At 55.5% G+C, this 22,838-nt stretch overlaps 2 protein-coding genes and 1 long non-coding RNA gene across 4 annotated transcripts in view; 2 read left to right on the top strand and 1 right to left on the bottom strand.

The window, feature by feature from the left end:
- Positions 1-12,554, top strand: part of TCF20 (transcription factor 20) — a 43,402-nt gene extending 30,848 nt beyond the window's left edge. Inside the window, exons 3-5 of one of the 2 annotated variants that reach the window (XM_016210253.2) lie at positions 5,592-5,641; positions 6,673-6,799; positions 11,372-12,554. In XM_016210253.2, coding sequence (XP_016065739.2) covers positions 5,592-5,641; positions 6,673-6,756 — 134 coding nt within the window. In that variant the 3' untranslated portion in view covers positions 6,757-6,799; positions 11,372-12,554. The remainder of the gene's footprint in view (positions 1-5,591; positions 5,642-6,672; positions 6,800-11,371) is intronic. The other variant, XM_016210254.2, reaches the window with a different exon arrangement.
- Positions 12,405-14,948, bottom strand: LOC148093952 (uncharacterized). The gene is made up of 2 exons (XR_015714087.1): positions 14,835-14,948; positions 12,405-12,765 (listed from the first exon to the last, which is right to left on the bottom strand). It is a non-coding gene; the product is annotated as an uncharacterized LOC148093952 (long non-coding RNA).
- A 2,443-nt stretch (positions 14,949-17,391) lies between these two features.
- CYP2D6 (cytochrome P450 family 2 subfamily D member 6) lies at positions 17,392-21,520 on the top strand. The gene is made up of 9 exons (XM_016210255.2): positions 17,392-17,638; positions 18,300-18,471; positions 19,018-19,170; positions 19,260-19,420; positions 19,822-19,998; positions 20,182-20,323; positions 20,514-20,701; positions 21,029-21,170; positions 21,269-21,520. The coding sequence occupies exons 1-9, from the start codon at positions 17,450-17,452 to the stop codon at positions 21,445-21,447; spliced, it is 1,503 nt and encodes a 500-aa protein (XP_016065741.2). The 5' UTR covers positions 17,392-17,449; the 3' UTR covers positions 21,448-21,520.
- Positions 21,521-22,838: the final 1,318 nt, after the last annotated feature.

The following is a 22,838-nucleotide window of genomic DNA, read 5'->3' as shown; positions in this document are numbered from 1 at the left end:
GACATGAGTCTTTGATCCATCCTGAGTTAATTTTTATACATGGTGTGAAGCCAGAGTCCAATTTGTTTTTTTGCACATGGATTCCAGTTGCCCCAGCACCATTTGTAGAAAATACTGATCTTTACTCATTCAGTGATCTTAGCACCTTTGTTGAAAACCAGTTGACCATAGAAGTATGTGCTTATTTCTGGACTCTCCAGTTCACACTGTCTTGATTACTATAGCTTTGTAGTACATTTTGAAATTGGGAAGTGGGAGTCCTCCAATTTTGTTCCTTTTGTTTAAGGTTGTTTTGGCTATTGTGGGTTTGTTGTTCCATATGAATTTTAAGATCAACTTGTCAATTTCTGTAAAAAATGGCCATTGAAGCTTTTATAGGGCTTGCATTAATCTGCAGAACAATTAGGGATATCATCATCTTAACAATAGTCTGTCTTCCCATGCATGATCATGGATGTCTTTCCTTTTATTATAGTTTCTAATTTCTTTTAGCAATGTGTTGTAGTTTTCAGAGTCTAAGTTTTTCATTTTTTTGTTAAAGTTATTATTTTTTTATTTTTGGTGTGATTATAAGTGGAATTTTTAAATTGAATTTTCTGATTTTTCATTGTGAGTGTATAGAAATACAATTGATTTTGTTATATTGATCTTACATCCTGCAACTTTTCTCAACTCATCGATTTAGTTATAATAGTTTTGTAGTGAGTTTCTGTATACAAGTTATGTCATTTGCAAATAGTTTCACGTTTTTCTTTCCAATCAGATGCCTTCTTTTTCTTGCCTGATTGCCCTGGCTAAAACTTCTAGTTTAGTGTTGGATGGAAGAGGCGAGAGCCGACACCCTTGTTTTGTTTCTGGCCCACTAAATTTGATGATAGCTGTGGATTTTTCATAGATGTTCTCAAGCAGCTAAGGAAGCTCCCTGTGTTCCTAGTTTGTGGAGTGTTTGTATCATGAAAGGGTTTCCAAGTGCACTGAGATGATCAGAGCAGTGTTTGGCTGTGTGATAACTGTCTGAAAGAAGAAAAAGCTTTTGTCCAAGAAGTGCCATCCAGTGGTTGACGCAGAAGACTTGAGTTCTGACTCAACTTCAACAGCCTGGGAAAACCCTTTCTCTTCTAAACTCTTGTCTCCTCAGTGGGTGTTTTCACCAGTGACTTTCTGAGCATTGGGTGTGTCTAAGCCCTTCACACAGCTGGCCCTCATCCGATGCTTGCAGTCAGGAGGGAGAGAAAATGGACAGGTAGACAGTGCAGCGAGTGGCGTGGTGCCTGTTGTCTGCGTCTTCCTGGGTTCTGGGGAACATGACTTCCCTGGGAGCAGCCGTGCTGTCTCTGGGAGGTGGGGTTGGTGTGGATTTGGGGGGGGAGCGTGGCTCGCTGGGCAATGGAAGCGGGTACAGAGGCGAAGAGCACATGCATCTGACAGGTGCGGAGAGAATCTGGGTTCGCCTCAGCCGCCTCCCCCCAGCACAGTCACACGCCTGAGGTGCCCTTCAGCCGCCACCCTGCCTTTCACTCCCTTCTCTGTCCCTCCTTTCCTTCCTCCCTCTTTTCTTTCCTTCTTTTTTTTTTTTTTTTTTTTCCTCCCTCTTTTCTTTCCAAGTTTCTGGAGGAGGAGCAGCTAAAAAAAAAAAAAAAGGTACAGAAAGATGATGTTTATGCCAAAGTTAGATTCTCATAAAAGTGTGTGTTTGCAGCACTGAGGGGCAGCTGGTGGCCAGGGTGCCTAGAAATGTCAGTGCAGGAGGTGTGGGTTTTGGCCTGGCCCTGCTTCCCTGTTGAGTCTAAGCTGTACTTCTCCTGGGGTGGCGTTCAGGCATATTCTGTAGAACGGCTGTTAAATGCTACTCTCTCAAGAGCCAACCGTTCTTTGCCTTTTCTCATTTTCATATTGCCTGGGCATCAGAATGTTTGTTTTATTTTCTAGTTTCAGCTTTGTGGTTTTTAAATGAAGATTCTTATATGGAGAATGCTGCAAGAGTCAGCTCTCCCACTCGGTGGCCAGGTAAAGGTGGACTCCTGCACTGAGGCTCTGCCTGGAATTGTCAGGGGAACACAGGCAGGTGGCCTCCTGCCCCCCAGGAGTACACTGTCTGCACACTGGGGCCCCTGGCCTTCCTTCTGGTAGTTTCTCAAGGAATTAAGCAGGGCTGCTCAACAGAGCTTCCTGCGATGGTGGGAATGTTCTACACGCTCCAGTACAGTAGCCACAGCTATGGGTGACCACTGAGCACCGAAATGTGGCTAGTGGGAATGAGGGGCAGGCTTACTAGTTTATTTAAACTGAAATGTACCTGGCCATGTGTGGCTAGCGACTGGACAGTTCGTGGCTTGGCGCCACCTTGGTCAAGCTGGGGGGTGGGTTGGGGTTCTCTAGGAAAGGCACAGGGCTTTTCTCCTCCCCAGTGGGGCTGCTTTACCACTGAGGGTTAGTAAATATGGCATTTGTCCCTCTCTCTGTTTGAGTCTGTCTTGTGTGGCCTGCCAGGAAAGTAGGTAACATCTCTATTTGGCAGAAGTTGGTGGCCGAGCATCCAGCAAGAGGGAGGCTGCCTGGGTCAGCAGGGACTTGGCCCCCTGGCTTTGCTGGCCTAGCAGCTGTAGCTTCACAAGGTGACCATGTCTTGTGCATTTTTGGGCTCTTTGATGGACCCTAGTCACAGTCACCCTGCTGCCCTGCGGGCCGGTGCTTGTGTTTTTCCCTCCCTGTCTTTAGGAATCCTCTTCTGTGTATGAAGGACCTTTGCATCCAAGAAAGGCAGTCGCTGAGCAACCTTCTTTCCAGTTATAAGGCAAATAAGTCCCAAGTCTGAGAGTCCTTTTCTCTACTCTGTATGGAGTGAGGAAATGTTGGACATTTTCACCTCTGCCTTGCTGCCCACCACCCAGACCTTTCAGAGCTGTTGATGTCTTGGAGAAACTTTGATAGCTGGGGACATCTTCATGGGAACAGAGTCTGTTCCAGGAGGCTCTGTGGCCCGTGCAGCTCCCCGCATACATTTGTGACGTAATGGTTAGCTGTTTTGTGTAGCTTATGTCACAGGCACCGGATTTGGCTCCAGGTGGGAAATGCAGTGATAAGAATGTGAGTGCTGGTTTAAAAAAAAAAAAAAAAGGTTTAATATATTTAATGCAATGAGCCACAATGATTAAGACCAAAGGAAAAGAGCGCTGGCGCCTTAGCAATTCCCGTGCTCTTAAAGAACCATGCCTGGGGGGACTCCTCCTTGGGAAGGTAGGAGCACAGCTGGGAGGCCGTGGGTGGGCCATTAGGAATGGCTGGTGTCTGGCCCCTCCCTGGAGAGGCCGCTGGGTGCCGGCACCGCAGAAACCAGTTCTGGGGCCTGTCTTCCTCCTGCTGCCTGTTACCCTCAGCAAAGCAGGGTGAGGCTGCCGCCCCAGCCTGGATTCTGTCAAGATAAGTGCTCACGAGCTCAGGTCCACTGGAGCTAAGCCAGACGGTGTCTGGGGCCCCGGCAGAGCCAGAGCGTCTTCATCAGAACCCCCTCCTTGCGCTCACCGTCTGCAGCCTGGGTCTGCATGGCTGCGTGTAGGCATCGCAGGGCTTGCTAGGAGGAGCGCCACAAAGTCCACTTGCATTTAAGCTCAAAGAGAGAAGTAAGCTGACCCTGCTGGGCCGTTGAGGTTTGCTGTCTGGAAGCCATCTTGTTGACCAGACAACCTTGTGAGCCTTTCCCAGCTTGTGTGACGGTCAGCAAGCCCTTTGCTTTGACCTCGCTGTGGCAGTGCTGGCAGGGCTCTCTGCCCAGTCCTGTAGGACATCGCCAGGGGCTTCTAGGGAACATATTGAGAGACTTGGAAGAGCTTTACTGCTCTTCCTACCACTCTTGGCTTTTCCTTGAGCAGGGACAGGTCCCAGTGCCCTTCAGGTGTCTCTGGCAGATGTGTTTAGGAGACTTCCATTTCCACAAGTACCTGGCATTAGTTCCAAGCTGCCTTTAGTGTGTACTTGCATTGTTTTATTTCTTTTCTGCTTTTTAACTTAAAGGGAACATGTTTCCTAACTTTAGATGTGTTTTACTAATGGTGCATCTCAGCTGTTCGCTGCTGTGCAGGGAACTGAGGCACCTCTGCCTTGCTGGTGCACCTTTGCCAACTGACGTGGTCCCCTCGTCCTTTCTGAAAACCGCTGTGGCATGAGAGTGCCACCCTACGTGAGCTCAGCTATTCTTTTTGGCTCAAACTAGAGACACTGCCAGCAAGCAGCAGCGCTGCCAGCGCCCAGCTAAGGAGAAGGCCTCCCGAGAGCGCCTTGCTACCCCTTGCTGCTCGGAAGCTCTCTCCGGCAGATTGCGCAGCAGGAGCCCTGGTCACGCCGTGTACTTGTGGGTTTTAAATTAACACACTTCATTTACTGCCTCGCTCCGTGCTTGTGGGGGAGGGGCGCAGGCTTGCCGAGTTCTCGGGCCCCAGGGTCTGCCTCATAGACATTCCAGGACTCTGGAGGGGAGTAGGGCTGGTGCCTAAGCCAGATGATGAAAAGGCCTTTTTAATTAGTGTAGGATAAGAGGGCCTCGGGTCTTTCATTTGTGTGTCCCTTTGCTTTGTTACCTTCTCCCTTGAAATCTTTGGGTACTCAGGCTGCTAATCTGGACCTCCATTTAAACGTGAGTTAAACTGTAAATTTAACAAGGCTAAGTACCGTGGCTACCTCCCGCCATGGTGCCTGGGAGCAGTCTGAGAATGTGCGATCAATATTTATTAGCATTCTGCCACCACATCTTGCACCAGTGACCTGGCTGTCGGTCTCTGGGAGCTGTGGTGTGCAGCATGGACTCTCTAATGAGATTTCCTCGCCTGCACCTCGCACTACCCTGGTGCCATAGAGTTTGACTCACCTGGAGGCTGTCATCGAGGACGCTGTCACCGTGTTAGAAGTTGGAATGAATCATTTTCCTCCAAGGATTAATAGCCCCTTCACGGGGTTTCTCTGCTCTGAAGCATTTAGCGTGGATTATGTGGCTCGTGTGGAGAGCTTTTCCCTGCCTCCGTGGGCTGTGGGGCGAAGGGGTCAGCGGGCTCGCAGGCCTGGCCTCCTTCCTATCTGCAACACGTGGCTCTTGACAGGGGAAGCGGTGCCTGTGGACTCTGTTTCCACCAGGAAGCTTTGGCTGGGTCTGTAGGGTAAGCTTAGCCTAGAATCAGATTGTTTCTGATTATTGAAACAATATGATAAAATGATGGAGATACAGAAAAAATTAAATCACCTGTAACGTTACTGCCCAAAGAAAACTGAGGTATAATTTGGTAGATTTCCTTTGCCCTTTTTTAATGCACGTAAAGCATCCTGATAAAATTGGGATTGTACTCACACTTATATATCCTGGTTTTCCAAGCGATTTTGCATCATGTGTGTTTCCCGTACACCATAAACTATTTTGAAATGTTAGTTTTTAAGTGATATTTCATCATGTTGGGGTACCATATTTACTTGGGGTGTCTCTAATGTTTTCCTGTTAGAAATCACAGTGTGGGGACCTCTTATCGCCATGTCTGACTCTCTCAGTTCTGGCCCATTCACCTGTGCCACTTGCCAGCTCTGGTTGACTGTCCCCTTCTGTCTTGCAGATTGTTTGCTACATGAGGAGAACTTCTCGGTGAGGTGCCCCAAGCACAAGGTGAGTCAGAGTCCCCAGAGCCACTCCCAGCAGGGCATCGGGTGGGGCTCCACCTGAAAAGCCTGCAGACATCGCAGGACCACGGCCACCTCACCTGCTTCTGGCCCCAGAAGACCTGTGGCATGGGGTCGGCACCCCAAGTGGCATGGGGACACTGGGAGAAGTGTGTTGGAGAGAATCTTGTTTGTTACAAGAAATTAGAAAATCAAACTGAATAAAACTACTGATTTCCACTTTAATTTAATGGAACCCCAGTTCACAGGTTGGCGTGAGGGAAGGCTGGTTGTGTAGGCCTTGATACATAAACAAAGACATTTTCCCAGGCCAGGGGGAATGGAGCTTACTCCAGGCTTGGGGGAAACTCAGCCTCTTCCAGGTTTTACTTCAGCAGAAATGGCCCCAGAGTCCACAGCTGGCAATTGAGGAGCTGCTGCTGCCTTATTTCCTACTTGGTTCAAGAGGTGCTCTCTCGGTCACATCTTCTGAGAAAGTACCGAAGATAGGGGGCGATGGTCTGTGTCTGAGATACCAGCGTGTGGAGAGGAGAGCACGTGGAGAAGGAAGGGGAGAGGGTGAGGGGTGGAGACACCGCCTGGAATTCCCTGCAGCGGCCCTCTCCCCTCCGGCTGAGGCCACACTGACATCTGGTGGTCACTGGCCGCACACAGTCTTCAGTATCCAAGTAGGACCAGAAAGTACTAGAAAGAGGTCATCCTGACAGGTCTGCCCTCAAAATGCCCCTGAAACATGCTCACTTTTCTTTTAAAATTATTTCCAGAGATGGGTCTTAGGATCTTGCAGTTCTGTCTATTTTTACTTAACTACATGGTTTTGTTTTTTAAACTTCCCTTTTTTAATGGTGACATTTTGCCTCAGAAAACCCTGTCTGAGTATCTCCTGTTTGTCCCTCAATACTGACTCTGCTTTTTCTCTCCTTTCCATGTGCTGTTCCTTTCCTCCCCTCTGCTGCCCTGACCCTCGCGCTCATTCCTCTGTCCCTCCGCCTGTCTCCTCGGCGTTGCCGGCGTCAGCCTCCCCTCCCATGCCCCCTCCCCGCCTTGCAGAACAAGACAGCGAAAGGCAGCCTCAGCACAGAGCAGTCGGAGCGGGGGTGAGGGGGGCAGTGTGCCGTGGGAATGGAAAGTACAGCAAGCACAGGTGAGTTGGGAGTTGGGGTGGCGCCCCTGCCACGCTCCCACTGGGTGTCCTGGCCTCTGCTCTGCTCGCCCGGCCGGGCTGCAGCGAGCCTTTAACCGCGCGCTGCCAACACCAGGTGGAGAAAATGTTTTGCCGTTTGTTGCTTAGGGAAGGCGGTGGGGCTTTAAACTGCCCCGTTGCCGCAGGGCTCCAAGGTGGCTCCTCTGAAGTCGGGCCTGGCAGGTCACGGTGGTCCTGAGGGCGGGATGCAGCAGGCTGCCCGACGGCCCCTGGGGTGGGGGCCACGGCTCCTCCCCACCTCAGAAAGGCTTCCAGCCAGGCGGGTCTTCTAATTATCTGTAAAGCTTATGGTGGGTTTTCCTTTGAAAAACAAAAAATTCCCCAAGTTCTGTTATTTGAAATCTTTTTTTCCTCAGTACTATGAAGGATTTTTTTTTTTTTTCTGCAGAAATACAAAGGAAAGGAAAATCCCCTCAAAGATTTAGTAGACTTTAGCATCCGATTTCGTTTTATTCTGAAAATCTCACAAGATGGAGCTGTGCTCTGTGTGAGTGCGTCCATGGGCCGTGGTCAAGGCTGGCATGGGGTCTGTGAGTGGGGTCACGGGACTTAGGGCTCTGGAAGCAGCAGGCCCACTGCCCCCTGCCGGCTCCCTCCCAGTCCCCGCCCTCCCCGAGTCCCTGGGGGTGAGGAAAACTGGAGCGAGAAGAAAGAAAAACCAAAATGTAACCTGGGCACCTGACGCTACAGGATGGTGCTGGGCCCGCTGTCTCAGAGACGCCCCTGGGGGGGACTCTGCTTCTGAAAGGAAGGGCCTGTCTACTCAGGCATCTGAGACCCGACGGGGTGCTGGGCCTGGACCACCTAACGGTGACCTTGGAAAACAGACTTCACTTCAGAATGTGGCGAGTTCCTGCCCTGGGGGTGGGGTGGGGTGGGGGTGGGGGAACAGGGCAGGCAATTGGGTCGAAGGAAACAATCCAGCGAGGTCCTTTCCCCTGAGCCACCCTCAAGGCAGCACAGCACCCTGGCTGGCTCTTCAAGATGTTTCTCTTGGCCCTTCTCTGTGTCCCTGGGCTTGATGGGGTCGTTGTGCCTGGGCCGGCTCTGCCAGCCAGGAGTCAGCACTGCCTTCTCTGTTGACGACGCTGACTCCCTGGAAGTGTCCTGGGAGACCTGGCTGGGAAAGAACTGTTTGTCGTGGGATTCCCGCTTGTGTGAGAAAAAGGGGAAGTTGGGCCCTGGGCTTCTTGGACGTATGAGTTTTGTTCACCATGTTCTTCTACTCCACCCACTCCTGGGCCCTGCCAGCTGGCAGCCCTGCCCTGCAGAGGGACAGAAGCCTCATTCACTCCTCGGAGGTTGGCGTTGCTGTCCCTGTTTACACACTAGAAACCAGCGCTCAGTGACAAGTGGCCCCCCAGTGTGGCCGTTTCCAGTCTGTCGAGGCCAAACATTTACCTCTGGAGGCAAAGGACAGACATACTGCATCCTATCTTGAACACCTAAAATGTTTGTCTTATCTGCTGTCCCCACCAGGCAGGACCCTTTGTCCTGGTCCCTCAGTCCAGCAGTCACACTGCAGGCCTCGCTGTCATTCAGGCCCAGGTGCCGTCAGCCCCCTGGGGACTGACTGTGCTGATCCCTGGTGAGCAGGGACAGAGTCACAGCCCCCACCCGAGAGGAGTGTTCATCCGGGGTCCATGCTGAGGACAGGTAGAGAGGGGACAGTGGGTGTACGTGTGGGTCTCACTTTCTCCCAGAGCGGACAGTGCTCTGTGACCATGGTTGGGCCACTTAGATCTCTTTGCTTCCATTTCTCCTTCCATAAAAGGAGAACTAATGCCTTTTGAGGATTCAGTTAAGAAATACTTGTAATGTGCCCAGCGCAGCCTGGGGTGAGGCCTCAGCCTCTGGTTGGAATGTCACACGCAGCCTGCGGTGTAGGAGCGAGTGTCCCCACCTGGAGCCCCTTCCCCCGGCTGTCCCTCCCCACTTGCTGCCCTGCGCAGACCCCGCCCCTCAGGAGCTGCACCGCCGTCAGCAGGAGTCCCTCCCGTTCTGTCCCTTCTCTGCTGCAGAGGCGCTCATCACGTTTAGAGTCCTAACCGTGCCTCCGAGGGCCTGTGGTGTCTCCAGCGATGCTGTGCCAGTTCCTGGCCCTTGGAGGCTGGGCTTCCTCCCTCTGGGCTAACGCAGTTAGTTCCCTGGGCCGGGAGCACTCTGCCTCCCATCCTCAGGTGACAGCAGGAGCAGGAGCACTCCACCTCCCGTCCTCAGGTGACAGACTCCGACTCAGCCTCAGCCTCACTTTCTCATAGAGGCCCTGCTTCTCTGTCCCTGTCTGAGCCGCCCTCCCCCCTCTGCAGCCTTCCCAGCATCTCCTCAATTCCCAGCCATCTCTTTACTGTCACCTGCATCTCCACTGTCCACACGGTGAGGACGGGGGCCAGGCCTGTGTTTGCCCAGAGAGGGCATGTGAGGGAATCGTGGTTAAAGGAGTTCATGCCCCCGGAGGTGTTCGCTCACCTGGCTGTGGCCCTGGCCGGTCAGTAAGATTCGGAGAGAGACCGCTCCGCCCCTCCACAGGCGGGCCTACAGGGGCCCCAGCCAGGCTACGTTCCTGCTGCAGCTGGAGACGTGGGCCTGGTGTCTGGGTGGAGGGCACAGGGCGGCCTGGGCCCTGAGCGTCCAGGTGCCGGCCACAGAGCTGAAGCCGAGGGTGTGGAGGTGCGGGGCAGGGAGTGGTGGGAGGCTTTGGCCCAAGGTGAAGCCCTGCTCGCCAGTAGCCAGGCATCGAGATGCCTTTTTAGAGAGAACGTGGCAGATCGTCAGTGCGGGGCTGCAGCTGGCTCAGCATCTGCTCCCTGGCTCTGCCATGTCCGCGTGGTCTGCCAGGACCACGCAGCCATTGAGGCTCAAAGGCAGAATCCCGGGCCCAGTAAAAAAATGCTCTGTTGGATGTGAGCCCCGGTCCCACTGCCAACCAGCTATCTGGCTTTGGGCTGCATGTGTCACCTCTCAGCTCCACCAAGATACAGGGTAGCCTCTGCGTTACCAAGAAATAGTGTCTGTAAAACCACTGACAGAGTGCCTGGCACATAGTAGGTGCTTCAAAAATGTTCTAGTCTCCCTATCAAAGGATCAGGTTTTTTGGAAGTAGTGTTCCCACTCCATTCAAGGTATCATGTATTTGGGCCAGTCTCATATCTGAGCCTGGGGGACAGTCCCTGTGGGGAGGCTGGAGTGAGGGGCAGGATGGGGCGGGAGCCACAGTCTGCCCAGCCCTGGGGGAGGGCAGGCCTTGCCCTGTGCTCTCGCCATGAGCAGAGCCGTGCAGGGTGTGTAGCATCTGTCCTCTTCACATCACCAGTGTCCTGCGTCCCCAGCAAGGTTTGCCCCCTCTGGTCATTGCTCAAGGTCCCCTCATTAGTTGCACCTTTGTCGTATTTACAAAGGACTTTTGGGTTCCTGGGGTGGCATCAGAGGAAGCTACCTCTCCTCTGTGCCGGCAGCCTTGGCCTCAGGAAAGCCTGAGTGTCGCCTAGAGAGTCTCTGGGTGAGTGGACCACGAGAGCTGGCACGACCTCCTGGGAAGTCACACTGTCACCATGGACAACTTGAGAGTGACCGGGTGGGTCCACTGCTGACCTGTGTCCCTAGGGCCTGGCGCCAGAGTCTGGGGTTTCCGTGGGCACACTGTCCTGCTCTCTCTGCAGTGTATCTTTCTAGCTACCTGTGCTCTCTGCTACGAGTCGCTTTGGCAAGAGCAGTGTGTGCATGTGCTTTAACTAGAACATTCTGAGCTCGTGCACACAGGCCAGCCTTAAGCCTTTCATATTAGTCAGTTTTGTGGAAATGAAAGGGCTGATACCTGGGTTTTGTTTGTTGGGGGCAGTGGCAAGGTGAGCCCCTCCCAAGATCCCTGTGATGGGCAAGCGCGGGTGAGGCTGCACCGCTCTTGGCTTCTGGGCCAGGTCTCTGGACCAAATTCCTCAGAAACTGCGTGTCTCTCTGAGACCTTTGCACATGGGAGGCCATTGGCACACCCCCACCTGCCCAATGTGCGTGGTCAGGGTCTTCCTGAACCCGGAGCCTGGGCTGCAAGAGGAGGGAGACTCCAGCTGCAGGGGCCCAGGGGACAGGGTTCAGTAAGCACAGAGCTCACCGCAAGCCGGCTCTTCTGAAGGCTGGCTGGGTGCTCGGCCACCTCTGCGAGGACCGTGCTGTGCCACAAGGTGCTGAGCCCACGACAGGCCTCAGGTGGAGGGCTCCTGAACAAGGGTCACTGAAGGGCTGCCCCACTCCAAGGCAGCCCCCGCCAGGATGGTCAAGTTCTCTCCTGGTCTCAGTTTTTTCTGTGCTCTGGGCAGCAAACACTCCGTGAGGGGCCCTTAGTCTTGTCCGCCGCAGGCGCAGGTCATTGCTCCTTAGCTGTGTCTCCTTCCCAGAGCTACCCGGTGGCTCTACCACAGGTCTTGGATGTCTCCCAGGTCAGCAGCTCATTCACGGTGTCCGTGGCTGCTGGACCATGTGGAGAGTGCAGCACCCAGTGTCTGTTCTGTCTTCCAGGTGAGACTGTGGAGATGAGAAGGTGGCGGGCCCTCGGATGGAATGGAAATTGTCCTGTGCAGCCCCGCCCCGCCCCGCCCCGCCGTGCCTGCCGCCAGCACCTCCTCCCAAGTCCTTACATCACACGCAAACCTGATATTGCAGGAAAGAAAGGCCCAAGAAGTCAGAATGGCTGTTTCCATGGACACAATCTCCATAGTGACAATGTGGGGGGAGGGGGGAGGGATCGGGTGATGGGAAAGGGAGGGGGGAATTAAAAGGGAGGGATAAAAATATATATATAAAAATCTATTTTTAGTCTGGAAAGACTTTGTTTAAATGAAAGGTGCGCTGTCCCTTTTGATTCTATTTTAAAATTATCTAGTTAAAGAACTCCAAATTGGTTCCAGTAACAGTGAAATTTAAATGTGAATTTGAACTCAGCAAACTCATCTCATGAAGGACCGGTGTGGCTCCGCGGCCAGCCTGCCTCCCTGTTCCCAGATCGCTAGGCCCGGCTGAAGCGGCCGGGCCACACCAAACCGTCCTTTGTCCATAATTTCTCTCAAAGTGGGAAGGTTGGGGGAGGGAAGTGGGGAGGTCCATGTTTTCAGAGTGAAGAATGATGTTTAAACAAAAATAAATTTTTTCATTTCCAGAAACACTATTTATTTATTATTTTAAATTTTTTTATCTTTTTTGGGGGGTGAAATTGGCAGATGCCCTGAGGTCACAGCTGTGTGCTGGGTCACTGGCGGTGAGAACCTGAGGCCTCAGGAGTGCACGGCAGGCAGGGCCATTGCAGGCCACGGTGCCGCGCCAGGGGGACAGGACAGGACAGGACATCTGGGCGGAGGCACTGGCCCGGGCGGGGCTCTGCGCAGTGGGGGCGAGCTGACCAGGCCACCCGCTTAGCCCGTTTTCTTTTTGCTTCATTTTTATAAAGGAAAGGGGGCCTGTCAGTTGAGCAGCCCCACGCTACGTGAGTCTTTATGTTGTGTTTTGTTTTGTAAAGTGTATAATTTTTAAATATCTGAGTTTTAAAAAAAAGAAAAAAGTACAAAAAAAATTCTTGTTAAGGCCTTAAGAAGGGGTTAGTGCATCTTTCAGGGGTCACTCTGCCGTGGGGATAAAATAGCTGTTTCACAAACAGTTTTATTTAAAAAAAAAATTCAAAAAAATAATAAACTTCATTTTAACCTTGTTTCCTTTTTTATTTAATATAAAGCAAATGCGTCTCTTTCTCCCCCCATTCCAGCCCGCAAAGGTGGCTTTGGTTCTGCGGAGGAGGCCGCCGTCTGGTCCAGCCAGTCCCAGCCTCGCAGGCCCCGCGGCCACTGCGAGCAGAAAGGCCTCTGCCGCTGGGCCCGGGAGGGTGGGGCTCAGCCGGTGGGGGACGGTCAGATTTACTTAAGCTGATGGGAGAACATATTTCCAATCAACATCAATTTTAAAGGTTATAAAAAAATAATGCAATGTTAATGGACTTTTTTAGAGAACAGAAATACTGGAAGGGATATTGTGAAGTAGAAATAAGCAATTATAAATGAGTTCTTGTGTGCTCATCAATTTGGGGCTGCAGAAATGGCAGATTAATTTCGTTTTAATGGCTGCATCAAGCAGTGCCGCCCGTTTCTCATTCTGCTGCGCCCGACGGAGGTGTGGGCGGGTGTCTGTGGGGGCCGTGGACCGGCGGAGCAACCAGGGCCTTCTGAGCTACTCGGCTGCCCGTCGGGCCTGGACGTGGCGATAACACAGCTCGGGTGACCTTGGTGGGCGTCGGGTGTCACGGGCTAAACCACAGAACTTGAAAGATCTGCATCTTGGGGAAAATATTTTCCTGACAGCAAATGATTCTTCATCATTTTGCCTTTTATGCTCCTGCCCCCCTTTGACTTGCTGATGATGCTTGAGGGAGGCACTTGTGCTTGTCCTTGGTTTTTCCTCAAGCGGCTCCTGAAGTGCCTGTTAGCGGGAGTGGCCCTGCCCCACACTTCCCGACCCCAGCTTTCCCGCTTCCACGGGCGGCCTCAGCTGCTCGCCGCGTCCAGGCCCGACGGGCAGCCGAGTAGCTCAGAAGGCCCTGGTTGCTTCACCACTTTTGAGTTCTATGCATTTAATTTAATACACTTTTTAGAGCAGTTTTAGGTTCAGCGCAGTATTGAGCAAAAGGTGCAGAAAGTTCTGATACGCCCCCGGCCCGCCACGCAGAACTGCCCCCACGACCAAGTCCCCAGCACAGTGGTGCGCGTGTTACAACTAGTGACCCGAGTCCCATAGCTGAGAGTTCACTCTGTGGGTTTGGACACATACGACATGGGTCTGTCAGTATACAGAGGAGTTTTCGCTGCTCTAAAAATCCTCTGCGGCCCAGCCAGTGTGGCTCAGTGGTTGAAAGTCAGCCCATGAACCAGGAGGTCACAGTTGGTTCCGGGCCAGGGCACATGCCCAGGTATAGAGCTTGATCCCTGGTAGGGGCCGTGCAGGAGGCAGCCAGCCAATGACTCTCATCACTGATGCTTCTATCTCCCTCTCCCTCTCTCTGCAGTCAGTGGAAACATTTTTCTCTGTGCTGCTGCTGTTTATACCTTTCTCCCCCTAACCCTACAACCACTGATCTCTTTCACTGTTTCCATAGTGTTGCATTTTCCGGAATGTCATATAGTTGGAATCATAGTATGTGGCCTTTTCAGATTGGTTTCTTTCACTGAGTAATTTGCATTTGTTGCCTCTTATGTCTTCATGGCTTGATAGCTCATTTTATTTTATTGATTTTAGAGAGAAGCATGGATTTGTTCCACTTATTCATGTACATTCATTGGTTGATTCTTGTATGAGCCCTCATGGGATCAAACCCGCAACTGACGCGCTAAACTGAGCTACCCAGCCAGGGCCGATAGCTCATTTCTTTTTCGAACCGGATGATATTCCGTCGTCTGAAGGTACCACAGCGTAGCCACTCACTCAGTAAAGGACAACGGGCAGTAGCTCAGCGGTTGAGCATCGACTTAGGATCCGGGAGGTCGTGGTTCAATTCCCGGGCAGGGCACATGCCCAGGCTGCGGGCCCATGGGGGTGGGGGGCGTGCAGGAGGCAGCCGATCAATGACTCCTTCATTGATGTTTCTCTCTCCCTCTCCCTTTCTCTGAGATCAATACAGATATATTTTTAAAATAAAGACACCTTGGTTGCTTCCAACTTTTGGAAAGTACAAATAAAGCCGCTATAAACTTCCGTATCTTTGCTTGGACGTAAGTTTCAACTCCTTGGGGTCAGCACCGAGGAGCGTGATGGCGGCTCACAGGGTGAAACGCCGGGGAACCGCCGCGCCGCCCGAGGTGGCTGCGCCCGCGCGTCCCTCCCGCTCCGCCCCGGGCAGGGGGCGTGTCGGTGTCCCGGATGTCGACCATTCTAATAGGTGCGTCGTGATGTATCTTTTAAAAATAATTTTTAAATTGTGACTTAAACATAAAATTTATCTTACCCAGTAAGTGTGCAGCTCAGTAGTGCTGACACATTCACAGTGTTGCGCAGCGGCCTCCAGAATTTTTCATCCTGCCAAGCGGAAGCCCTGGGCCCGTAAAACAACGGGAAGGCGGGCCCGCCCCGCTCCCCGGCGCTCGGGGCCGCGGGCTCCTGCGCCCCCGGCGGCGGCCTGCGGAACTGCAGACGCCCGCCGCGGCGCCGGGGCGCCCTGGAGTCGGCGCTGCGGGGCAGGTGAGCCGGCCGGGCCCGCGGCGCGCCCACGAGCTGCACACAGGTTCCACGCTCCCTTGCCGTCCCCAGGAAGAGAGGGAATTGGGGGGTTTGGGCCGCGGGCGCTGCCATGCCGCGGGCGGGGGGAGGGGCAAGGCGAGCCAAATGCCACCGGCTTTCCTGGCGGCCCGCTGGGTGCTGCTGTCCCACCTGCTTTCTAGAGCCCGCACCAAGGGGGCTGCCGCGCATCGCGCTGGGGGCCTAGCGCCGGGGCGTCTTGCCTGGGGGACCCCGGAGGCCGGAGCGCTCTGGTCCGCCATCTTTCTGACGTCACCCTGGACTCAGTCTTGGGTCGCAGTGTCCAGAGGACCCTTGTGCATGTGTCCACCCATGGCACACGTGGTCCCCGGGGGGCAGGCGCTCACTCCTCTGGCCCCAGCGGCTTCACCGGAGCAGAAGCCCAGAGAGGGTGGGCTGTGTTTCTAAGAGAATAAATCTGTCACATGCTGGCCCTTATTGAAGCTTATGCCGGAACAGTGCAGAGCAGTAGCTCAGAGCATGGGTTTGAGATGGACCCTAAGGCTGCTCTGTAACTCTCACCTGAAGGATTCCTCAGACTCAATCTCCTCTGTGTCCTGGGGACCATAAAGCCATCTGCTGTGAGAGCTGTGGGGAGGACAGGGAGTGAACAGCAGAGACAGAAGCTGCGATTACACAATGGTGGCAAAAGGCCACAGGCCTCATGATAGCAGGTGTCCCCCTGGTAGGGGGAAGGCGCTGCCTAAGTTATAGGTATGTCACTGCCCTTCATGTCCCCCTTAGGATGACTGCTCAGGGAGGGCGTAACATCCAAAACAAAGGCTAGATGAAGGCAGTTTATTGAGGGCCACTGTGTGTGGAACATTTGAACCACCCTGCTGCCCGGCAACCACCACTGGATTCTGACAGCCCTGGGTAGAAAGCTGCTGCCCACTGGGACAGGGACACACAGTGGAGGCCAGAAGAGAAGCCGCAGTTGGATCCAAGAAGTCCCTAGGCTGCCTGTGGGTCTTGCCCTCCTGGTCTGTTCCCTGGAGGCCCAGGGACCTGGTCCTCTGGAGCCCAGTCCTCAGCCAGATTGCATAGCCTGTCTCCAGCTGCCTTCCTCCCGCCGTCCTTCACCAACCCCTGCATAGGACTTGGCAGTGGCACCTTGGTCCCTCTGCCAGGTCACCTTGGCTTGCAGTGCCAAAGCGAGCCAAAGTCCTCCTTGAGGTCTCCCCAGAAAGTCCTGCTCCAGCTTGGGACAATGTCCCCATGACCCTCAAAGCAGTCTCTGCACTGCTGGCCTGGTGTGCCAGCTCTCTGACCTCCAGCGCCTCTTGTGTAGGAGCAGGTGCCAACCCTCGTTTCCCTCGTGCTGCACCTGGGACGCTCAGCATGGGTGCAACAGAATCCCAGCTCTGGCCAAGGCGAGATGCAGGGAGGGTCCAGCTGGGCCCCAGCAAGTTTCACACTCTGGGTCTGGGCCTGGCAAGTGTGTGTGGTTGTGGGAATTCAGGAAGGGAAAGAAAGTGTTCACACACCAAGCAGGATTTGCGGACGTTGACAGCCAATACCAAGAGGCCACAGTGCTCTGATGCCCGGAGGCCCCCTAGGAGGGACCCGGTGCTCTTACTATTGGGGAGTGAGGGAGAGGACTGGGGGATATGGGGGGGGCTTCCTCCCGCCCTGCTTCAGCTGCGGGAGAGCACCTTCGACCCAGGAAGACTGCAGCTGTCTCCAGAGTGAGAACTTGCCTCGCATACCCCTGGGATGGGTGAGGGGCCCGACCCTTACCAGGCAATGCCCCTTCCCTACCTCTGGGCTCCTGGGTCTTCAAGTTTGACTGTGTTTGGCCTCAAAGTTCCCACCAGTTTCACTGATTTAAAAACTCAAATCCCACGACCTTTACTGTTGAAGGAGGGTGCTGAGGCCAGCGGGCAGCAGCCCTGCCCTGGCATAATGTGGTCACCCTCTGCTTGGAAGGGGCAGAGGGGCTAAGAAAGAGTGCCTGGTAGCCACAGTCCCAGCCTGGAGGTGGCATGCTCTGGCATGGGGTGGTACTGAGGTTTGCATCTTTCCTTGACCACAGAGCCCAAGGGGATCTGGCCTAGGGAGAGGAAGCCGGCAGAAGGAGAATCCATTCTCATGGTCCTCAGCAGGCCTGTGAGGGTGTCAGGAAATTACATCATCCTGTCACACCCCTGACAGGTTGGGTCAGGGCAGAGGGCAAAGGCCAGTCTCGGCTCCATTTATAATCTAGAAAGCCTAGTCCGGGCCAGCCCACGGAGTATGGTGAGGGTGCCCTGCCTGGCTTGGCCCTAGGTGCTTGGTGTGGTGAGGGTGCCGGTGTGTCCAGAGGAGTCCAGAGCACAGACAGCCATGGGGCTGCTGACTGGAGAGACATTGGGGCCCCTGGCTGTGGCTGTGGCCATCTTTCTGCTCCTGGTGGACCTGATGCACCGGCGTGTGCGCTGGGCCACACGCTACCCACCGGGCCCTATGCCACTGCCCGGGCTGGGCAACCTGCTGCAGATGGACTTAAAGGATATGCCTCGCTCTGTTAACCAGGTGAGGAAGGTTGGGGAGTGGGCAGCAGAGGTCATGGGGCCCCCACCTCACAGCAGATGGTGGGAGTGAAACCACAGGCTGGACTAGAAGCTGAGCCAAGGAGACAGGTTGGAGGGGCTTCCTGAGGACATTCGTGCCGGGCCTGTGGGACACTTTGAATTTTCCAAAGGTCAGAGAGGGCAAAGGCTCGGAGAGGGGGTGGGACTTGTTAGTGGGTTTGGGTTCTGGTTGTACCTTGCTTGAATTATGTGAGCCTGAGTCCCTTCTGTTTAGATGGGGGGAAAGGTCTTGCGAATGGGGGAGAGGAGTCCGGTCAGGAGCCCCATTTAAATCAGGAAATCGAGGCTGAGGGGGGTAGAGAATGGGTTCAAATCTTGCTCTGTGGGTCCTTGGGCCTCACTGCTCACCTCTATGAACCTCAGTTTCTTCACCTGTAAAACAGAGTGCTAACTTTGCCTACTGACAATTTTGGTGTCCTTTGCAAAGTCATAGGTGGGTGGTCTGATCCAACCTGAGGTCCTTGATGATCAGAGGAAGTGACCCCCATGCTCACGCTGCCAGATAAAGCCCTTGCACCCACTGGCTGCTGACGGCCCAGGTGTCCCGCAAGGCTAGGGCCACGAGACTGGCGCCAAGCTTACCCTCGCCCCTGCGCCTGCAGCTGCGGCGCCGCTTTGGGGACGTGTTCAGCCTGCAGCTGGCCTGGACGCCCGTGGTCGTGGTGAACGGGCTGGCGGCCGTGCGCGAGGCGCTCGTGTCCCGCAGCGAAGACACCTCCGATCGCCCGCCTATGCCCGTCTACGAGCACCTGGGGTTCGGGCCGCGCTCGGAAGGTGAGCGGAGGACGGGGCAGACCGCGGCGGGGGGCAGGGCCACAGTGACAGGCGACCCCGCAGGACCAAGCGAGAAGAGTCGTGGACTTGTGGTGCAAGGGGCGGCAGGCGGAGGGGGCAGCCTGCGCCAAGGGTGGGGGAGAAGGATGTGGGGTGACGTGGGGGAGAATCAGTGTGGGCGGGGGCTGGGGTGGGCAGACCTTCCCACAATGGGGGCGGGGGCTGGGGTGGGCAGACCTTCCCACAATGGGGGGTGGGCTGAGACAAGACCTGCCACCAGCAAGAGATTGCTGCCGAGCAATGTGGGCAGACAGTGGGACCTGCCCCAGCTGGAAGGGGGTGTCAGAGTTGGGGAGAGTTGGTGGGGCGGAGGACGAGTTATGTGGGCGGAGCAGGCGGCCGAGGCCTGCACCAAAAGGGGCGGGACTTGTGGTCAGGGGACCTGGCCCCGACATGGCCCTGGTGAAGCAGGGAGGATAGGAGAGCAGTGTGCGGGCAGAGGCGGGGCCAGGGCACACCCTAGCCACGCCCACTGCCCTGTCCCAGGAGTGATCCTTGCACGCTACGGGCACGCGTGGCGAGAGCAACGGCGTTTCTCTGTGTCCACTCTGCGCGACTTCGGCCTGGGCAAGAGGTCACTGGAACAGTGGGTGACCAAGGAGGCCACCTGCCTCTGTGCCACCTTCGCTGACCAGGCCGGTGAGTGCTGGGGCTGAGGGGGGAGACAGAGGCGGAAAGGAGAGGGAAGGGGAGATGGAGGCGACCCGATCTGCACCGTCCTCCCCTAGGACGTCCCTTTAGCCCCAAGGTCCTCCTGAATAAAGCGGTGAGCAACGTGATCGCCTCCCTAGTCTACGGGCGCCGCTTCGAGTACGACGACCCGCAGCTCCTCAAGCTACTGGACTGCCTGGAGGACTCGCTCAAGGAGGAGGCGGGATTCCTGCGCCAGGTGCGGGAGGCCAGCGGCAGCAGCCGGCTGAGCCAGCTCAGTGGAAGGCAGGCCTGCGCCCGCAATGGGCCTTCAGGGAGGAGGGTTTCTAAAGAGGGGCATTGGGGCAGGGGCATTTCAGAAGCGGCCCCTGCAAGAGGACCGGCCTGGAGGTGAGAATCGCAGACAAAAGGTGGGGCAGGCCAGGATGAGACCCGGGAGAGAGCTAGGAACCTGTACCTCCATTAGAAGCCACAGAAGCAAGGACAGGTAGATTCTGGGTTTATCCTTCTGGCAGCCCAGGCCAAGGGAGAAGGTGGAGGCCGGCAGGTAGGGAGGAACCAGGTCCATGGCGGCAGCTGGGACCTGACTTGTCAAGGGGAACACCTGAGTACAGGATCCCACATCTGTGGCCTGCACAGCTGCTGGAAGTGTTCCCAGTGCTCCTGCACATCCCAGGGCTGCCTGCCAAGGTCTTCAAGGCGCAGAAGGCCTTCATGGCCATGATGGATGAGTTGATCACCGAGCACAGGATGACCCGGGACCCGGCCCAGCCACCCCGAGATCTGACTGATGCCTTCCTGGACGCGGTGGAGACGGTAAGGGGCAGCTGCCAGGGACAGAGCCGAGGGGTTGTGGGTTGTGCCATGAGGTGAGCCCAGGCAAGGTAGGGCCTGTGTGTCACCCAGTGATCTGGCACCCAGGCTGCTGGGTGTATTGTAGGCGGCCATTTGGGGGCTTCTTCCCTCTGCCCCTGAGCTCACCCTCTCTGCATGGCCCAGGCCAAGGAGAACCCCAAGAGCAGCTTCAATGATGAGAACCTGCGCATGGTGGTGGTAGACCTGTTCTCCGCTGGGATGGTCACCACCGCGACCACACTGACCTGGGCCCTCCTGCTCATGATCCTGCACCCGGATGTGCAGCGTGAGCCCAGCCTGGGGGCCTGGTGGGATGGGTGAGGGCGGAAAGGGACAGCCTGGGACCCCTGAGCTTGGTTTGGCCACCAGGAGTTTGAAGCAGAGGCTGAGTTCCGACTCTGAGGGCAGAGTGAACTCCTCCCCCACATGGGCCCAGCCCCGGGGTCTGACTACTGTGGGGGTGCTTGTCTGTCCAGGCCGCGTCCAACAGGAGATCGATGAGGTAATAGGGCAAGCGCGGCAACCAGAGATGGGGGACCAGGCCCAGATGCCCTTCACCATGGCCGTGCTCCATGAGGTGCAGCGCTTTGGGGACATCATCCCCCTGGGCGTGCCCCACATGACATCCCGTGACACTGAAGTGCAGGGTTTCCTCATCCCTAAGGTAGGCCTGTGGCCCTCCTCGCCCCTGCTCAGCACCACCCACCATCTGGTAGCCCTGGCCTGGCCACTGCCTCATTCCCACAGGCACCCACTGGCCCCTCCTGGGTGATGTGGGGATGAGAGCAGAGGTAGATCCCCAGCTGGGTGAAGACAAACTAAAGTGTGTTGGAGGAGCCTGTGCATGTGGGGGCAGGCGGCAGTGAGGGTGCCCATGGGGCAGGGAGGTTGCCAGAACAGGTGTTCCAGGCTTCGTGGAACGCATGTTTGGTGGCAGCGGTCCCAGCATCCCCCAGCCCAGACCCCACCCATGTCCGGCATCTCCTGCCAGGGGACAACACTTATCACCAACCTGTCGTCAGTGCTGAAGGACGAGACCTTCTGGAAGGAGCCCTTCCGCTTCCAGCCTGAGCACTTCCTGGACGCCCAGGGACGCTTCGTCAAGCAGGCAGCTTTCATGCCCTTCTCAGCAGGTGCCTGGCGGTGCCCAGCTTGCTTTCCCATCCTGAGGGAGTCGTGGAGGGATGGAGCCCAGGCCCCAGGCTCACAGAGCCCTGCCCCCCACCCACAGGCCGCCGTTCATGCCTTGGGGAGCCCCTGGCCCGCATGGAGCTCTTCCTCTTCTTCACCTGCCTCCTGCAGCGCTTCAGCTTCTCGGTGCCAGCTGGGGAGCCCCGCCCCAGTGACCACGGTGTCCTTGGCTTCCTGGTGACCCCATCCCCGTTCCAGCTCTGTGCTGTACCCCACTAGAGGGGGTACCAAGCCCCCAGCCTGCTCCTCAGCGGGGAGCCCTAATGTACAATAAACCAGTCTGGTGGCTCTAGCCTTACTTCTGAGTCCCACCCAGGCCCCTTAACCAGCCCTGGCAGTGATGGGGCCTCAACAGCATCCCCAGGGCCAGTGCCTAGCCCACCTTATCCATCTCTACCTAGCATTTGACCTCATTTGAGAGATGGGTATACTGAGGCTCAGAAAATGACAACTTACCCCTAGTCACCTATGGAAACCCAATACTGGCTACTTGGGTGGTAACAAAGTCTATGCACAGGTCCCAGCTCCTGCTGGCCCTGTGGGGATGGGGAGGGCCTCACTCAGCCTGGTGCCAAATCTCAGGCCTGACGGCACCCACCTGGTACTACAGGTCAGCAGCTCAGCCAACAACATCAAGTCTGCTCCCCCACTTCACCTATAACACCCCAAAAAGTGGGGAACTCAGGAAGGCTGGGAAGTGATATGCCAGGTTAACACTCAGGCTCATTGGGTGCAGAGCTCTCCCTGGGAAGCCTAATGGCAGCCCAGAAGCCAGCCACCTCCCTGAGCCTCTCAGTCACCCCAACATTGAGTTGGCTACCTTCCCCAGCCCCTCAGGGATGCTCATGGCCCACCTCCTTCCAGGTAAGCGTTGTCTCATCGCCAGGCTGGAACTGGAGGACACTTGTCTGGGCTCCAACCCAGGGCACGGTCCTTGGAGTGATCAGGTCAGACCCAGCTCTCAGGACACTTAGCCAGGGGCAGGGAATGAGCCCCCATGGGCTGCAGGCATGTCCTAGGGACAGGGGTGGAACCTTGGACCCATGTGTCAATGGGTGGCCACAGCAGGAGGAGGCCACATGAGCACCTTGAAGGAGGACACCCTGGCTCTAGTCCTTGTCACAACACTGTGTGACCCTGGGCTTCTGTCTTCCTTTCAGCCAATGAGATTGCACCAGATGGCATCTGGGTCCTGACTTCCTGCCCTGACTCTAGGGCTGTGACCTTGTTAACCTGCCCTCCACCACCTGTGCCCACCCCCAGAATGAACTGGCTCTAGATTGAGACAAAGGCGGCACCCAAGGGCTTCTTAATGACTATGCTTACTCACTCTTGGGGAGACCCCTTGGTGTATTTAGTTAACAGCTTAGGGACCTCAGACTCTCAGGGCAGAAGCCCCCCAACTAACAGCATCAACAGCACCCCTGGCAAATTCCACCAGTGTCTTCTAGATGCCCTCATGACTGGGCGCTCCCCAGCTCTCAGCAATCAGGGAACTTGGTCTGTCCCTTGACATGGAGTCAAAGGCTAGCCAGGGCCCTTTCAGCCTCTCCAGAGTACCCACTATTGTGCTGTGTCAGGCCAGGTGGCAGGGTGTAGTATTCCTGCAA

The sequence above is a fragment of the Miniopterus natalensis genome, chromosome 2 (assembly GCF_054644295.1).
Source record: "Miniopterus natalensis isolate mMinNat1 chromosome 2, mMinNat1.hap1, whole genome shotgun sequence".
Lineage (NCBI taxonomy): Eukaryota > Metazoa > Chordata > Mammalia > Chiroptera > Miniopteridae > Miniopterus > Miniopterus natalensis.
Note: the sequence above shows the minus strand (reverse complement) of the source record. Positions and strands in the feature narration are given on the sequence as shown.